This window comes from Colletes gigas, unplaced genomic scaffold (assembly GCF_013123115.1).
Source record: "Colletes gigas isolate AHSC1104 unplaced genomic scaffold, ASM1312311v1 Colletes_gigas_Sc00004, whole genome shotgun sequence".
In the NCBI taxonomy this organism is placed as follows: Eukaryota; Metazoa; Arthropoda; class Insecta; order Hymenoptera; family Colletidae; genus Colletes; species Colletes gigas.
The window spans coordinates 2749810-2766946 of NW_025106633.1; the positions used below are offsets into that span (position 1 = coordinate 2749810).

At 41.6% G+C, this 17137-nt stretch overlaps 2 protein-coding genes across 4 annotated transcripts in view; one reads left to right on the forward strand and one right to left on the reverse strand.

Annotated features, from left to right (window-relative positions):
• Positions 1–17137, forward strand: part of LOC122394838 (angiotensin-converting enzyme) — a 58140-nt gene that overhangs the window by 15933 nt on the left and 25070 nt on the right. The window lies entirely within an intron of this gene.
• On the reverse strand, positions 2999–12825 carry LOC122405094 (titin-like). The gene is made up of 4 exons (XM_043409595.1): positions 12766–12825; positions 9270–9474; positions 8110–9137; positions 2999–4333 (listed from the first exon to the last, which is right to left on the reverse strand). Exons 1-4 carry the CDS (start codon positions 12823–12825, stop codon positions 2999–3001), a joined length of 2628 nt encoding a protein of 875 aa, XP_043265530.1.

Consider the following 17137-nt stretch of genomic DNA (forward strand, 5'->3'; position numbering starts at 1 on the left):
TATCCGGTCCCCACGGAAAGACGCGTGCGCGGCTGCGACGTTTCCAGTCCCGTGGGGCCCGAGTTCTCTCGTCCGCGACGAGGTCGTTTGGTCGGACGAAGAGAGCTAGAGGAAGGAAGAGACCCTGGTGGGAGGGTAGCAGAAAATGAAAACCGACCAGAGAGGGAGAACCTAGCAGGAGGAGGGGGGCCAGCTGGATATACAATCAGACGTGTTGGTAGCTACGGATGAAATCCACGCGAGACTCGAGATCAATCGAGTAGATCCTTGTAGATCTATCGCTACGCGTCGACGATCGTTAATAACGCGTTTGCTTCGAGTCGCGTTTCCGCGTGCGCGAAACACGTTCCAATCATTGAAAATGTTTATTTAATAATAGCCCCGTGGAGAATTAAATTGTCCACGATGCCAACTCATTGCTCCGAATTGTAATCGTTTACGTATGAGAGAAATTATGCCAACCTCGGATACTAACCGTGCCCGAACCATGTCAATTTTGTTTTACCAGGACAGTTTTGTTGCTAAATTTATTTCGAGGAAAATGAGAATTACAAAACTTGCTAGTTGCTAATTAAAATTTAATAAAGTGATAGTTTGACAAACATTCCACTCTCCTGTTCGAGGATTATGTCGCTTTGTAAAAGCAACAAGTATCGAAAAGGCGGAAACGTGGTTTCGAGTAACCGAACAAGCATGATTTAACACGCGTTATACGTAATCATGGATATTGTAAGGATATCATAAAAAGCTCCACGATCAGGAACCGCGTATTTATGAGATTGAATCGCAAGTTTAGTTCAAATTAGGCTCCCGATTATGAAAGTGTAACAGCGGAAGAGACCGAGGAATGCACCTAGGCTCGGTAAATCAAGTGAAACTGCTCTAGCTGATTGCTTTGTAAAGATTGGAATTCCTGTCAAGAATCCAGCGTTTCGTTTCGACCACTATTACAGAAGAAATTTATTACTAGTATCGAACGTGGGAAAGCAGTATTATCAACGGTGAGAGCGTATTTAGTGGCAATCATCCTGTCAAAGTCCAACGTTCCCGTGTCTTTCCGATACTTCAATCGGTATTGAGAGGAAACTAGAAACTTCAAGACCATCGAGTTTCGATTAAAACGTGCAAGTTCCATAAATTATTGAACCAAGGAATGCCAGGATAAAAAGAGGATAGAAATTCCGAGCCTCTAAAATTGTTAACCCGCGTTGTAGGAATTCAGCGTTAGGGCCAGTGCGTACCAATTCATACATCACTTTACAAACCTGTATTTAATATTTACTTTTTAAAAATATTAAGGCATCAAGGTATGGTTGGATTTATTGTTGCGTAGCTACCAACTCGAAATGCAGCTGTAAGATTTTTATTTATAGGGAAACAGAGCGAAAATGATATAATTGTTACAGTTATATCTGCAACTATTACAATCTTTTGTAACGTGAAAAATTTACGACCATAATAAATTTCGAATAATTAGAAGCCCTTTCACCTTCCTGCTGGACGCGCCAGTGACCGGAAGAAGAGTATCTGGCTGTTATGAATGCAATTAAATGAGTGTTTACGATACGTGATCGACGGATAATCTCTTTTCCGCGAGACTCGTTGCTCCTCTCACGATCAGCGAAAGGCAATAGCCAGAGTTTGCTCGATTTTACCGCAGCATTTCGTATTCCATCGAGTACGCAACGGAACGCGTGAAGAATTCGCGATCGCGATGGTAATGGGATGCGGCAGAGCACTTCCTCGCGAAGAATTTCTCGAGAAAAAAGGCCGATCAAAGGTTTATGCATACGAGCTCGTGAGAAATCCACGCGATAGTCGCTCGAACGGTTATTTGCCATGCGGGAGTTAATAAATACGAAGGACATTCCAGACAGGTTGAAAACATACGCTCCTGTACGACCCTACATTTTTATTTCCATCGAATAGAAAACATCTATTTCTGTCCATAAGAATTATCATCGATACAACCTTCTACAGACATACTTAGGATTAGGTTGCAAAATAGTCATTCTGATGTTAACATTCATGCAATCGACTTTCTGTATAGTTTCTGTTGCAATATTACTGTAATAGTTCGATCTATACGATACAATTTAGCAATTTTCACAGTGTGAATAAATTGATAGAATTATAGATGAGATTCGATCATGAGGCTACGAGACGCATCGCGAAGATTTCGAATACGCGTTTAGAAAGTTGAAGCGATTAAAGAAAATTGCGCGTACTGTTTGATCTATCGACCGAGCACGATAAAGTTATCATGACATTTTTTTGTATCCAAAGAAATAACATCAGAGAAGAAAATCATTAATTAAATAGAATGTAGAAAATTGTAATCTAACATGTTCGTCAAGTAATAAGATGTAGCAGAGATAAGAGAAAACAGAATTTATATTTACCATGAAACTATGAGTAACTAAAACGAAAGTAATGCCGACTATTCGTACTCTTCTAAATTAAGAATGTGAAGCTTAATTAATATTTAGTATCCCGAACGTTGATAAATAATGTGCTTCAGGAAGAATGCAAAAGAGAAGTCTTTAACACGAAGGAACATTTCTGTGGAAATATATCGTGTTCGCTCGATGAAACCAAATAATACACCATTATCAAGTTCATCTTGTACACTAATAGGAGCAAGAGAAAGTAAAATAAGTCTGATCGTTAAATTAATTCGATCGTTATACCAAATCGTTCTTGTTTCAAATAACTAACACTACGCTTACGATTATTAGGTAACAAAAGTAGTTCAAAGTTCGTGATCTATGCCGAATAACGGTGCACAGAATTTCTACGAGGCTACAAAAATAATCAAATAATATCCAATTATTTGAAATTTCGTTATCAAGACTCTGGCACCTCCTGTTCTCCACTACTCTACCCGCGCCGGAGTGTCACAAAAAGAAACCTCATCTTAAACATTCCACGTCGTTAAAAATAAATAAAAACAAACTCTAAACACAATCGAAAATTGTCTCTGTCGATGCAAGAAGACTCAGTGACGAAACCTTCTGCGAGGTCTACCGGGCCTCGTGGATCCGTTACCGGTTCCCGATCGCTTTTCTTTCCCGGCGGAGCCGTCTCTGTCGTGGAACCCGTGACCTCCGCCTCCGTTCCAGTCAGAGTTCACCGGTACCGGCACCTGCACCCAATAGGGAAAAGGTTTCTCCACCGGGACGGGTACCGGTTTCGACACGTACACCTCGTAGGGCCTGTCCACCGGCACTTTGACCGGCACGGCGTAGGGTTTCTTCACTTCCACCTGGACAGGTTTCTCCACGACGTAGGGTTCGGGGGCTGGGACTTTGACTGGAACGGGTACGGGGCTCTCTACGGGCACCGGGTAAGGTGCATCGACCGGCACCTTGACCTTGACGGGATAAGGTTTGGCCACGTGTACTGGGTAAGGTTTGGCGACGAGCACGGGGTACGGTTTGGGCACTGGCACTGGATAAGGTCGATCGATGAGGACCTTAACCGGCACAGGCACCTTCTTCTCCACCTCGTACGGTTCCGGGACTTTGACGGGCACCTTCACCTCGTAGGGTGCTGCCTTATCGACCAGGTATGGCTGCGGCACCGCCACCTTCACCTCCACCGGTATCTTTTTCTCGACGGTGTACGGTTGCGGGACGGGAACCTCGACTTTGTACGGTACCGGTCGATCGACCTTCACCTCGTACGGCACTTTCTTCTCCACGATGTAGGGCTCCGGCACCTCGACCGGTACGTTCACGAACACCTTCACGGGAAACGGTACCTTCTTCTCCACCGTGTACGGTTGGGGCACCGGGACCTTCACCTCGTAGGGGACGGGTTTGTACAGAGGATAGGGCACCTTATTCTCGACGGTAACCGGCACCGGAACCTTCTTCTCTATCGTTATCACTTTGGGCTTCACCCACGGAGAGGCCTCGGGAGCCCATTCGCTTCTGGGGAATCTCTTCCAATCCATTCGGCTGGACCAGCCCTCGAAAGGACTCGACTTGAGTCTCCTCGAGAACTTCGTCCAGTCTTCGGTGTCATCCCGCGTGTCCTCTTTGTCTTCCTCGCAGGAGTGTCGAAGAGACTCGTTCTTGCCTCTGAATTCTTCGGAGGTAGTGGATTCTTCGTAGTACGGTGTCTTCCTGATGCTCGTGTGGGTGTCTTTCACGGTTTTCGACTCCGTGGTAGTGTTCCCGCTCTCCAGGGCTTTCTCCACTGCCCTTTCAGCGGCCCTTTCGGCTGCCTTCTCCACCGCCAACTCCGCGGCCCTCTCCAAGTCCTCTTTTCGAGTGGCCGAACACGTCAGAGCTATCGACAGGCACAGGATCGCGACGACGACGCTTTGCTACTCGTGAAAAGAGTACGACAGAAAAGTTAGCAGAAGTTCGGGAAGGATTTCGAGGAATTAATTCAAATTGTAATAACTTTATTCGAGAAAAAATTCGTCAAGAATTGTATCTCTCGCGATGAAGATTAAAATTCATTACGAGAAGGGTTTAAAAAGGCCAGGCTACCAACCATGACGAGACGTTTCCAGCCGAGTCGATGGATCAAGGTGCACTGAATCCAAACGGAACGGAGTTCCAGTATTATTTATATACCGTGAACGACTTTCGCCCGTTCGACCAGCTTTTGCACCTTTATAGGCTCGCGTTAACTCCTTCGCGACAATTATCCACGGTCAAGCGGCCATTGTCTTCCGTGTAAATTAGTTAACCGGAGCCTGACACACCGCGGAAGCGACGCCGCGACGCTGAACGTGCAGGCATTCGTTATTGGTGCTCGTAAAACGGTTGTGCGCGCCGAGAAAAGAAATTTCGAGAATCGTACAGCGACCGAATTATCGTCGCGGAAGAACTTATGGCTTCCGTTCGCTCAAAGTGACAAATTTATCTCCCAACAACTGGGTGTGTATACAATCTATTTCTCGAACTCTGAAAAATCGGACGATCGATGCCAAACTTATGTTAATAACCAACACTGAGTGGTGGAAATGTTTCTGTTTACTTCTGAAAAGAATAGCAAAGATATTTTTTATTTTTAGTTAGACTACGAATTGGAAACTGTTATCCTGCTAAATAAAAAATTCCTTCTACGATTTTCACCCCGATGATTGGGTTTGTCTGTACGAAACAAGCTACTGTATAATTAATATATTTTCCTAAGTTAGTTCTTACTCTATTTTCCACGCTTGAGTACTGTGGGGCACACGCAGTTTCCCATTCGCAAAATTTTGTTACAAGTTTCTAGTACTGAAAAGAATCAGGAACGTCTTGCGTTACCGTGTATTTACGAGGCAGGTTCATTGGCTACCGGGTTCTGGCTCATTAATCTCATGAAAAGCACGCCAGAATGGCGACGCTGTGTACGTTTGACAGATGAAAGCGAATGTTCACTTTCTATGGACAATCGTAAAACTGGACGAAGCTTGTACCAACGGGAAGACGCGTTTCCTCGAGCAGTTAGTCCGCGAAATACTTCGAACCCTTTTCGTAAACAATGACCGATTGTCCCCTGCGATTCCGCAGCGTTGAATTTATATTCGACAAGATTGATCGTACAGTCGTCTCACGTCTATTCCTTCGTTCTTGATCTTCGTCGATCGCCCGCCCCGTCGAGTTTCTCGTGCAAGTTCAGTGAAACCGAAACCGGTATAAAACTTCTCTCCGACAGCTTTGCCATTTTAAACCATGCTACTTTCTTCGTACGCTTTGTCAGGCGAATTAGAAACCGTTGTGCGCAGTTCGTCATTTTCTATTTGCGATGCGAGGACACGGTTTAAGGAGAAACAAGTGGAAGAAGTCAAATTTCGAACAAATGTGAATCGATTTCATTGAGAAGAGATTACTTCGTCTTGAAAGTGAACCAGCTAGGAGAGTTCGACCGTGTTTGGGAAGTTAATGTGGTTGTATTTGTGACGCGAAGTTTAAAAAACTGGACGACAGAAGACAGATTTAATAACCTTGTTAACTGTAAAATGTAAATAGGGTTCTTGAAAGCTTGTACAATTACAGGGGAAAATCGTGAGTCGTATAGTGAAAAGTTCAGATCAATAATGCTGCAATATTTCATATTCTAAGACCATAAACGTATTATAATTCTCATAGATCGCTGCAGTGACTTCAATGCGTGATAAGTGCCAACCCCGACACTTATTATAATAAAGGAGCCTTTCTGTGATAAATAATTCCAGACCAGAGATCGACAAAATTTAATCACAAAATTTATCAGACTTATCTCATTAAATAGATAAATTTTTATTTACTCATTCTGAAATATTTCCTATCATAAATAAAATTTGTATTGTCATCCAACAGATGATTTTTTGAACAAGCATCGTAAACTTTTTAAATCAAGTTTAATAATTTGCATCGACCACGTACGATAATTTAATTTAATTATACTTAAAGTAGGTCGTTCCGTGCCAGTTGATATTAACATCGATTACGTAGAACGCATCGATCAATGTTGGAAGTTATGTGCTCGTCGCGGCGATTCGTTTGTTTTACGGGAATCAATTACAGCACGATCAGCCGCGATGCAATTTCATCGAGGCGAGGAAGATACGTGACTGGAATGGAACTGGCGACTTTTAGATTCCACTGTGTTTACGGAGAAAAGGTCTCGCGTCGTCGATCTAAATTGCACGTTCGTGGAAGTACTGGTTTCCAGGTTGACTCGCAATTTTATAACGGAATATTACTGCACTCGTACGGAATTAAAACCGAGTTACGCTTTCACGTCGCGGTAGCCGATCAAACGAATTGAAAAGGGTAAAAGTGTCCCCAAACCAAATTGAACGGGGTTAATACCACTCGATAGATGGTTCAAAAATACTTCTTTTCACAGAGTTTCAACCCGGTATCTCTACTATAGTGGTAATTACGGGATGAAAATCATTTTTTGGTTTATCCTTAATATCTCCCGTTTTGCTCAATTAAAAATTATGAAAAAAATCATGGTTACTCTATCGATTGATGTACATATTCGAGAATTTTTTCAGAATTTTTGGATGCAAATACGATTTTCAAAAAATTCGAAAACCGGCAATTTTTTGTCGAAGTTATCAAGTGACTTTTCGAATTTTTTGACAATCGAATTTGCAACCAAAAATTCTGAAAAAATTCTTGAATATGTACATCAATCTATAGAATAACTATGATTTTTTTCATAATTTTTAATTGAGCAGAACGGGAAATATTAAGGTTAAACCAAAAAATGATTTTCACCCCGTAATTACCCCTGTAGTAGATAGGGTTAAAACTCTGTGAAAAGGAGTTTTTTCGAACCAGCTATCGAGTGGTATTAACCTTAACCCTGTTCAATTTGGTTTGGGGGTACTTTTACCATGCTTATTCTGCTAGACCCTTTCAGCGATGGAAGTTAATTTAGCAGGCAGGTTCAGTTTTATTTCTACAAAAATTCGTTTATTTTTAAATCGTACAACCTCTCGTGGAATGCACCGGCACTAAAATAGATACGATACCGTCGATACGCGCTGCATTCTCCTGCACTTTTTAGTAGAAATGCATTTTATAGTGAGTAGCAGCGCGTCAAAGATGGCGTCGCTGGTTTACTTATGCTCTTATCGAGCAAACTGCAACGTTTGAAATCTGGGAATAAATATACACCTCCTTCTTCGAGAATATTTCAAATATTGTGCCTCTAACATTCATCGGTAATAATAATAAAATCGATATAAAAAACCTTGTGGGAAATGTACAATAAATCAATATGATAGTACAAATTACAATGTTGATACTTTATTAACAGTAAACGCATGTAAACCCATGTAAACGCAATGGAACATTTAATTTCGTCCTGTTCGTTAACTAACGATCTATAAAAATAAATACACAAGCTTTTTTTTAATTCAAACGTAAGAAATTTAACTTGCATGTCGGATAAGTGTCTCTGTACAAGTCAACGAAAATTTCTTTGGTCAGTCGTAAAGATAAACTGCACTTAACGAAACAACTATTTATGAGGTATGTATTCGTAAAAGAAAAATCTCTTCTTTCTCTGGGCATTGTACGAACAAATTTAAACAAAATTCAATACCATATGTGTAAAAGATTGCAATTAAATCTGTTTCTTATTTTCTCCCCAAGAGAAATTTACCCAAGGTCTGTTATCGATTCTCCGCTTCCAAGAGTGATGCTCGTAGGCGGAGGACTCGATGACGCCTTCGTCGTGGTGATTCGGTATCTCGACCGGTATTTTGATAGGATAAGGTACCGGTTTCTCGACGGGATAAGCCACAGGTTTGGCCACCTGTACGGGTATGGGTCTGTCGACCAGCACCCTCACGGGTACTGGCACAGGTTTCTCCACAGCGTACGGTACGTGTTTCTCGACTGGATAGGGTGCCGGTACCTTGACCTTCACCCTGACGAGAACCGGTTTATCGACTGGTACCGGCACCGGTCGAGGCACTTCGATCCTTACTGGAACTGGCACAGGCTTCTCGACCGGATAAGGTACGGGTTTCTCCACTGGTACGGGATAAGGTTTGGGTACAGGCACTGGGATCGGTCGTTCCACTTCGATCTTCAAAGGATAATGGACCACCTTATCGACTGGGTACGGTTGTGCCACGTGTATTGGAACCTTGATCGGTACCGGTATTTTACGTTCGATAGGGAATGGTTCCGGCACAGGCACCTTCACCCCATAGTGGACCTTCCTCTCGACCGGATACGGTTCTGGGATATAAACCTTGACCGGTACTGGACGATCTACCGGTACCTGGACCGGATACGGTACTTCCTTGATCACTGGTACCGGTTTGGGAATCCTCACCGGTACCTTCACGAAAACCTTCACGGGATATGGTATTTGTTTCTCCACCGGATAGGGTTGCGGTACCGGAACCTTGACGGGGTAAGGGATGTTCTTGACGACCGGGTAAGGAACGTTCTTCACCACCGGGAACGGTACCGCCACCTTCTTTATTACCGTCACCATCTTGTGCACGTCCTCGAGCACGTCGTGACCGAGAACCTGCTCCTTTGAAGGATCATCTTGGTCCGAATGGAACGACTCGCCGGAGAAGGCCTTACCCTCGTCCAGATGCTCGGCGTGCAGGGACTCGTCTAGGTGTTCAGCGTCCGTTTGCGTTGTCTCCGCGGGTTCGTTGTAAGGATCGACTGCGATCATTTAAACCGATTAATTTCTAAAATGCTTAAGGGGATGCTTCGTTCTTAGATAATGAATTTTCAAGGGTGTTAGGCTTTAGGATTAACTGGAGGAGCAGTTTCGTCTACTCTGAGTTTACGCACAACGTTTTCCTATCGATTTCGCTGAATCTGACCCTCGAACGTTCCTCTGCAAGGTGTCGTTTGTCTTCTCGTCCGAATCCTGGACACGTTTTCCCCGATCGAGGGACTTTTCTGTAGTCGTGGTGGTTGTTTGATCGTCCTTGCGACATATAGCGAGGCTCGCCGACGTCGCGACGAAGAGTAACAGGACGATCGCGATATTGCTCTACAAAACGATTAAACATCTCTGCTGTAATAATCTAAAAATGTTTCGACAGATCGAACCGGGACGCGTTACCCCGTTAGAAAGTAAAAAATTTCACTCTCGGATATGCGAATGCCACTGTCACAATGTGCGCCCAATAACCGGTCACTTCGATCCGATTCTGTCGTCGAACCTGTCACCCACGAAACGTACCGTGCGATCCATCCTCGAGGATACGTTCGACAGATTTCTTCAAAGGTTAAATCCGATAGCGAGCGTTTCGAATTAGCAGCGAGTAAAATCAGTAGCGTGGACTTGCCAGCTTTTATATACGCGTCTCTCGATGCCAATACGGAGGCTGCACGCGAACCCGAACTTTTCTAAAGTGGGGTGGATCGCTTTCGCGTCTCGCGAGCCTGTCGATAGTGAAACTATTCCCAACAACAATGTCTTTCTAGTAGATCTGGCACTGGTTCGTTCATTTTTTCAGCGATTTAAATAAACCGTGAACTCGTTTAATCATATTTAATACAAATATTTTGTGGACTAATCAAGCGTCCAATCCATATTTTCATTGATGATATAAAAAATTTTCAGTTTCTTTTATGGTCTCCACTGATTCAATCAATGTTTATTTCCAATTATTACACATTTTGTTGTCGATTTTCTTTTCTTTTTCTGTCCGTTTGAGATACGTAGTGATACACTCCATCGATCTAGCAAACAAAAAGACACCAGACCCCGATGAACATGTTCCGCGAAATCCACGTCGTTCTTTCACGCCTTTTGCGACACGGATTTTTCTTCCTGGTAGCGACCTTGAAATGCATTCTGTGGAGAACTCGCGATCGTTCGCGATGCGAGTCACGCAGAAATCGAAAGCGAATGATAACGATCCTTGGTTAACGGCGGGGTAATTGTTCCAACGATTTCTATTCAACGGATCAGTGTGCCTGATCCTTTGAACTCCGTTGGCGACATAATAAAATTTTATTTATGGTAACAGAAACTTAAAAAACGAAATAAAGGAATGAGATTTAACGTTCAGATAGTGCAACGTGGATCAAACCTTTCTATTCACTTTAAAAACATGTGATATTTAATATTCATTTTCACAAAGTCTATGATTTTTAAATCGAAGCTACCTACTTCAATTTTTAAAGGTGTTAAAATTGCCAATCGCTCATATTAAATAAGAAAAAAATCAGAAAGACGTAAAACTTACGCAATAAGAGACAGTAGAAATTACTAACGTGGAATTATACAACTAAATAGCAAAATATTCCTATATAAGGTTCACAGTAAAGCTCATAAATTGCATCGCGTTTCACTTTTATCAGAGCAATTAAACTCATTTTCATCGCTTTTCATTTTTGTCTCCCTCAAATCTGAATTTCTTAATGTATACGTCGTTGCTACGACAAAGATTTATTATCATTATCGTTACTAATGGATTAATGGAGTGTGACACGGGAAAGAAATGGTATCTGTACAAGTTGCAAATACTCGCGTCATTAAAAACGATGTTTGCAGCCTTCCGGGGTAAGGACCGGAAAGGCATAAAGCAAAAACTCGTCGAGAACTTTCACGGCCGCGTATTCTGTCGACAGAAACTGTGTCGCCATCGCAGCCATAATCGCAGAACGCTGTGGACAGTTCGCGATGGTAGACGTAACAGGAGTAGTCGACGCTCCGGCCGCGGAGAAAACGACGATCGCAGTAACAGAAATCGTTTTGCCAGGATTTCACAACGAACACGCGATGATTACGAACCATGCTTAATATCGTTTGTTTTTAACCATCATTTTTTTTTATCGAACGAGAGATATTTTAATGCGCCGAGGATTGCACACCGCCTCATTATGCTTAATTCTATTTAAGGAGAAGAGAGCAATTTCTTTTCGAAACAAATCAGAGTAATTTTGTAAAAGAAGTGGAATAATTTTCATTTTATTATCCTTTAACGACCTAATGCCTCTGCTCTAAGACGAATATTAGCGGACGTTTAGGAATATTTCAGCGTGTAATATTCAGACAGAAAAAGAATTTTGAAAGGAATCGAAACGCGTAATCTTGAATTCGCAAAAGCAACTTTCTGACAAATTGAATCCGTTTTCTCTTTAATTTAATTCGAATACAACTGTGGCGCGTAGAAGTGCATCGGTGTTAACGACGTCTGCGATAATGCATTCTTGTCTTTTTGTGATTTTAAGGATTACAGACGATGTTGGCAGAAGCTTAATAACCTTCTTTTCGCGAACCATTTAACAGGTCTCGCGATAGAAAATAATAAGAACGCGAGATTTCGAAATTGGCGAGACGCAATATCAATTTGTTACACTACCCGATGGATTGTTAGTACGAGCAATGGCCCGAGGACACGCGATACGTTTCAGATACACGTGCCGATAGTCGAAGGTACTGATATACATAGAAACGCAGTATAATTTTACGGTGTCTCGTTCGTTCCACGTCTTTAACATGCTTTCCCGCCTTCACTTTCGATGGATGCATACTAAACGAGTTTTCAGAAACGCGCGCGTAATCCAAGACGACTCGTTCTACCTCGAACAGTGTTATTATGGAAATTATTTTAAGATCTAATTGCAACAGAAATCCGAACAATGCACTTCCGGTTATACATATATCGATAGCACGTAACTTGCATTTGTATTTCAATTAAAGCCAGTAACAGTAATAAAATGCTGATTTAAAGCAAATGGTAGATGTACGCGTATTATAATTAAAGGACAATTAAACACGAAATATATTACAGATTGTAGTTTAGTTGGAACAGACAGAAAATCGATTCAATTTTACATGCGACGTGGATTGAATTTATAAAAAAAATATATTAATATTAAATTAGAAGTTGAATTCGTGAATTTTCTGTAGAATTTAACCCAGACAAACTGAAATACCGACTTGGTAAAAAACCAGTGGTTTTCGAGCGACCTCTCCGTTTAAAGAACGGTGATCTTGGGAACTATAGTCACTTGAACTACTGAATTGGTAAAGCTAGCAAACGAAGGAAGCAGCAGAAATTATAATTGAATTTAGCAATCGTCGATTATTTTAATCACAGACGTAACAATCAGGAAATTAAAAAACAAAAAAAAAAATGAGAAACTTTACTTTAGACTGTTACTATTTCGGTGTCAAGTCCAACATTATTGATTCAGAATGAAATTAATCTATAACGCCATCAAGTATGAGAATTAAAACTAAACATGGCGAGAAATACGATTTGATAAACGATCTAACAAAAATCATATAAGACTCACCGATCGTTGACTGCGATGGAGAATATACCTTTGTGTTGATGACGAAGCTTTGCTGCCCAGTAGAAGTCATCCACGAAGTCGTCTGCATGGTCCTGCTGAATTCCTACTTACAAAGGATGAGATCTAGAATCTGAAAAAACAAGGAAACAATTATAATGGCGTGTTAAAATTATAGAGATTTTTAATTTAATACAAAAGTCTCTACATATTAAAAATTGAGCGATACTTACATCTTTTGCTCGTGGAGCATCGCCCAAAACTCCTCTTCAGTGATGCACTGATTCTAATACCGGTAACGAGTAAGTCTACTTTTCAAAAAAATAATTGACAAAAATATTAAAGAAAATAGTAAATCAACGCGATGGAAACTTAAGATCGACGAACAAGTGACTCTACTGTCGCGATTTAGAAACCAAAGAGTTTTGGAAAAAAATTTACAACTGCGCAAAAGACACTGATTCTACCTTCGCGTGTGCCTAAACTATAAACGAAACACTACTCGAAGCCATTATGCTTCGAAAAACAATAAACTGTCTACGCAATGCACACTGACTCTATTAACCGCATTGCGCGCGGTCATCAAAATTCCTGAAAGAAAAACTGTAAACTGGGAAGGGAAATAATAAATATTACACAAGCACCGTGTGCTTTCCTATTTTTCTTATTTTTTTATCAATGGAAATACTGTTTGTTTAGAACCATAAATTTCTTTACTTAAAAATATTATATTGCAGCCTTTTGATATTAAAATTTTGTTATTTAATCTTTGTCGTTTAAATCTTGTTTAATCTTAAGACGGAACTGTCACGTAATTATATTTTGTACTTACGAAGTGTAGAAATTCAATAAGCAGACAATAATATATAAACAAGTATGGATATGTTATTTAATTTACCAAGTTAGAGTTTGCCAATAATCGATGATTCGTTCGATTCGATACTTCTGTCATGGCGTTCACGATAGGTGGCGTCCTCAAAATCAGAAAGAGCTCAACTTCTGTCCCGAGAAGCTTTTATTAAACCGACTCGATGTTTAAACAATTTCCGTTAAAATGAATCCTAGCAATGAACAAAACGTTAATTCAAACTCTTCTAACATTCGAAAACCTAGATTCTATCCTACTGGCGGTAATGTAGAGCGCCGCTGTCGCCACAGAAGCTGTAACAGAAATAAAATACAAATTTTGATTGAATGCGTTAATATAAATGCACCTATATCGCAATTAAACAAGGATCGAACTTGAAATACGTTGTACGAGATTGTATACGATTCCATTTACAGAAAAATAACGACGATCAATACCAGTTAGATGTCGGAAAAAATGCGCGAAGCCGGTTCAACTTTCTTCACGATTCTCATTCAATTCGTAATAAAAATGTATTAATTTTATACAAGGCAACATTAGAGAGTGACCGAAAGACGTATTAATTAGATGAGAAGCAATTAGATGTAGATATGTAAAACATACGTATCTTATTATGTGTGAAATTGTTGACACGTCCTACCGCACCAATTTCCAGACAAAGAATGACAACAGTGACGACACCGTTGACCGTCCCATTAGCAGCGACATCGCGAATTAGGTGGCAGGAGGGGGAAGGTCTAGTATCTCCTATGCTCGATGTTTTTCCGAAACTAAGGTTAAGCGTCGAGTCTCGAATAATATTGTTGACCCTTACGCTCGAGGGTGCCTCAGGTAGAAATTACAGCTGTAGAAGAATTCAAACCAAAATTTAATTACCTAAACGTGACCGGTTTCACCAAGCGTTCCTATCGATCTGTTTATATTCGTGTTATATCGTTCGTCTCTTATTACCGTAAACACGATGCCAATGTCTCGAAACAGAAACGTTCTGAACGACTGTGAATATTTCTATCCCCTTATAGTAAAATATTACCCATAGATACAAAATAACTCTCCTAATGTTCTGTGCTTGTTGTTCGATTGGAATTTTACTAAATAAACTTTAAAGAGGAATAGATAAATAAATTTTGAGATCGATACACGTCCTACGTATCTGGGTTTGTTTAGAGTCGACACTGAGATCTAATTTTAATTGCTTCCGAAGCAATTCAATTCTCCTAATATTTAGTTTTGACTCCAAACACTAGGAGCGCTGGTAAAGTGCATCACGAGCGCTCAATCTGTGCGGTGGCTGAAAGAAGCATTGCATGCAAAGTTTCTTCTATAGGTTGCATATGATAATAATGATACTGATATTTTGAAACAATACAACGTGATCGTCCTTACGTGTGTTAGATTTTATTTCAACCAATAAAATCGTAAGAATAGCGAAACAGTAACATCGTTTCTAGTATGTACCTGTTACTACAAATATCATGTGCTACCTTATCGACGATCGACGGTGTTTCTTAAAGACAGTTCTTAAAGGCGGCCGCTAGACCAAGAAATGCGCGGTAACTAATTCAAGCGTGATAAATAAACATAAACGTTATTTATTATTACATAAGAATATTTTAAAACTATTCAAGTATGCAATAGGTAGCACATGTGTTCTGTGGCTTTAATACAAAGCATCTATAGAGATGCGCCATTTTTTTTACAACTTTATTCGCTAAATAAAATAAAAGTGACGTATATAGGAGAACTATACCAAGCAGGGTGAAATAGCGAGGTTGTACAACTGCTATACAAGACGAAACAAAGATGAGAAAAGAGGGGCTCATTGTCCTCTTCCAGTTTAGACAAAAGTATGATCTTGAGTACTTGGTTCCACATATTGTAATACCGCTGCGATATTTTCTCATGATTGCTGTTCGCGTTGCTAGCTGTGAGAGAAGCTTTCCTAAACTATAACCGATAAAGAATTACCCAAGATCCACTATAAACACCTTACAATTGAGAAATCTTGCGTTTTACAAAACTGGTAGCATATCTACTGGGTAGAAAAGAACACATGTATCTAATATATCTCGATGGAGAGTAGAAACTTGTAAGTTCAAGTAGATGCGAGAACAAGTTATTAGATACGGTCAGTACTTCTCTTAACCTGGGTCTAATCAACTTTCCTTCAATACCCATCATCTTCTACATTACCACATTGACTTATAAGCTCGATAGAAATTGAAAGTGCCAATGTTGGTTCGCTAAGAATCATCGAAAGGGAAAGGTACCAGTTTCTCTCTGAACACTTGCAGAATACCAAATTTAAGGGAGTCTGCAGGACCTGACGCTTCAGTCAGTTTTCGTGAAAACCTTGAACAAAATTGCTCGGATAGAATTAACCTAGGTTTAATCTCCGTTTCTTTCTACACTGGCCATTGTCCTCCGCGTTGCCGCATCGGGACGCAACGCCGACAGAAATTGAAAGTGTCAAAGTCCAACGGTGAAAGAGAAACAGGAACGTTGGCCCGTAAAGAATCATCGAAAGGGAAAGGGACCGTTTCGCGTAGCCATAAAAAAAACGCACGAGTTTCTCACGCGGCGATCTTTTCGTCGAAGGCGAAGGGAGGTCTCTCACTTTCAGCCTCGGACGGAGTCGCGTGCGGCAACGGGTCGGTTGCATAACAACACGGTTGGCTCGTCCAATGGACAAGCACGTAAGTCGTTCGCGAGTCAAGTGGCCGGTTGGGCACGGCCAAAGTGGGTCGATAGCGCGGAACTTAACCGTGGACGAATTAAACGAGAAGGCGCGATCTTCCGACATGCACCGCCGCCTTCCGTTACGGAAACCCCCGCCGGAACTAACGAAGTCAATCGAAGGATCTGGCCACCGCGCCGTTCGATCGCTCGATAATTAATCCCTCGAGAGACTTTCTTCTCTCGAGGACTCCGGCCTATGTGGTCGGTTCTTCTACCATCGTTAGGAAGTTTCGTACGCGAACGAATACGAAATCGAGTACCTTGCCGCCGACGCATCCACGCGGTTGCTTAACAAACGCGCAACGAAGGTAATTGAATGTTCCGTGTAGGCTGTTGCTAAACTTTCCGGTGGCTCGTTCCAAGTTCCGGAGGACGGACTTCGATGTTAATAACAATAATCTACGATCGTTTCCAGTAATCATTTCGAACACGTTTATCGTTAGGATTTACAATATTTTGCGGTTTTACGAGCGTTCCGTCGTGCAACCGATATACACGCCTAACGTTCGAACGTTTCGAAAGATTCGCAGACCCTATTGCGTAGACGGAAGTCGGTTGGTCGTAGGATCGAAGCCGTCCCGGGTAATTTCCATTGGCCGGGGTCGGGCTCGGCGAGGTTCCCGCAGAAAATAGAAGCGAGTTGAGAAGCAACGAGCTGTCGGGCGCCACGTCGGTGCAAATTACGAGGGTACGTGGACGCGAGGGGTGATCAAGAGCATCGATTTGGCAGGGGCGTGTTGGCAGCGAGCGAACTGGGTCGCGGCTGCACCGTGCGATCTCGCGTCGTCGATAAAAC

What these genes read in the sequence shown, in the direction of transcription:
- LOC122405094 (XM_043409595.1), bottom strand. Translation starts at nt 12,825, where the DNA reads ATGCAGACGACTTCGTGGATGACTTCTACTGGGCAGCAAAGCTTCGTC. An exon ending in GCTTCGTCATCAACACAAAG is followed by an intron (nt 9,475 to 12,765) that starts GTATATTCTCCA and finishes ATCGTTTTGTAG; the next exon opens with AGCAATATCGCGATCGTCCT. An exon ending in GAATCGATAACAGACCTTGG is followed by an intron (nt 4,334 to 8,109) that starts GTAAATTTCTCT and finishes TTTCACGAGTAG; the next exon opens with CAAAGCGTCGTCGTCGCGAT.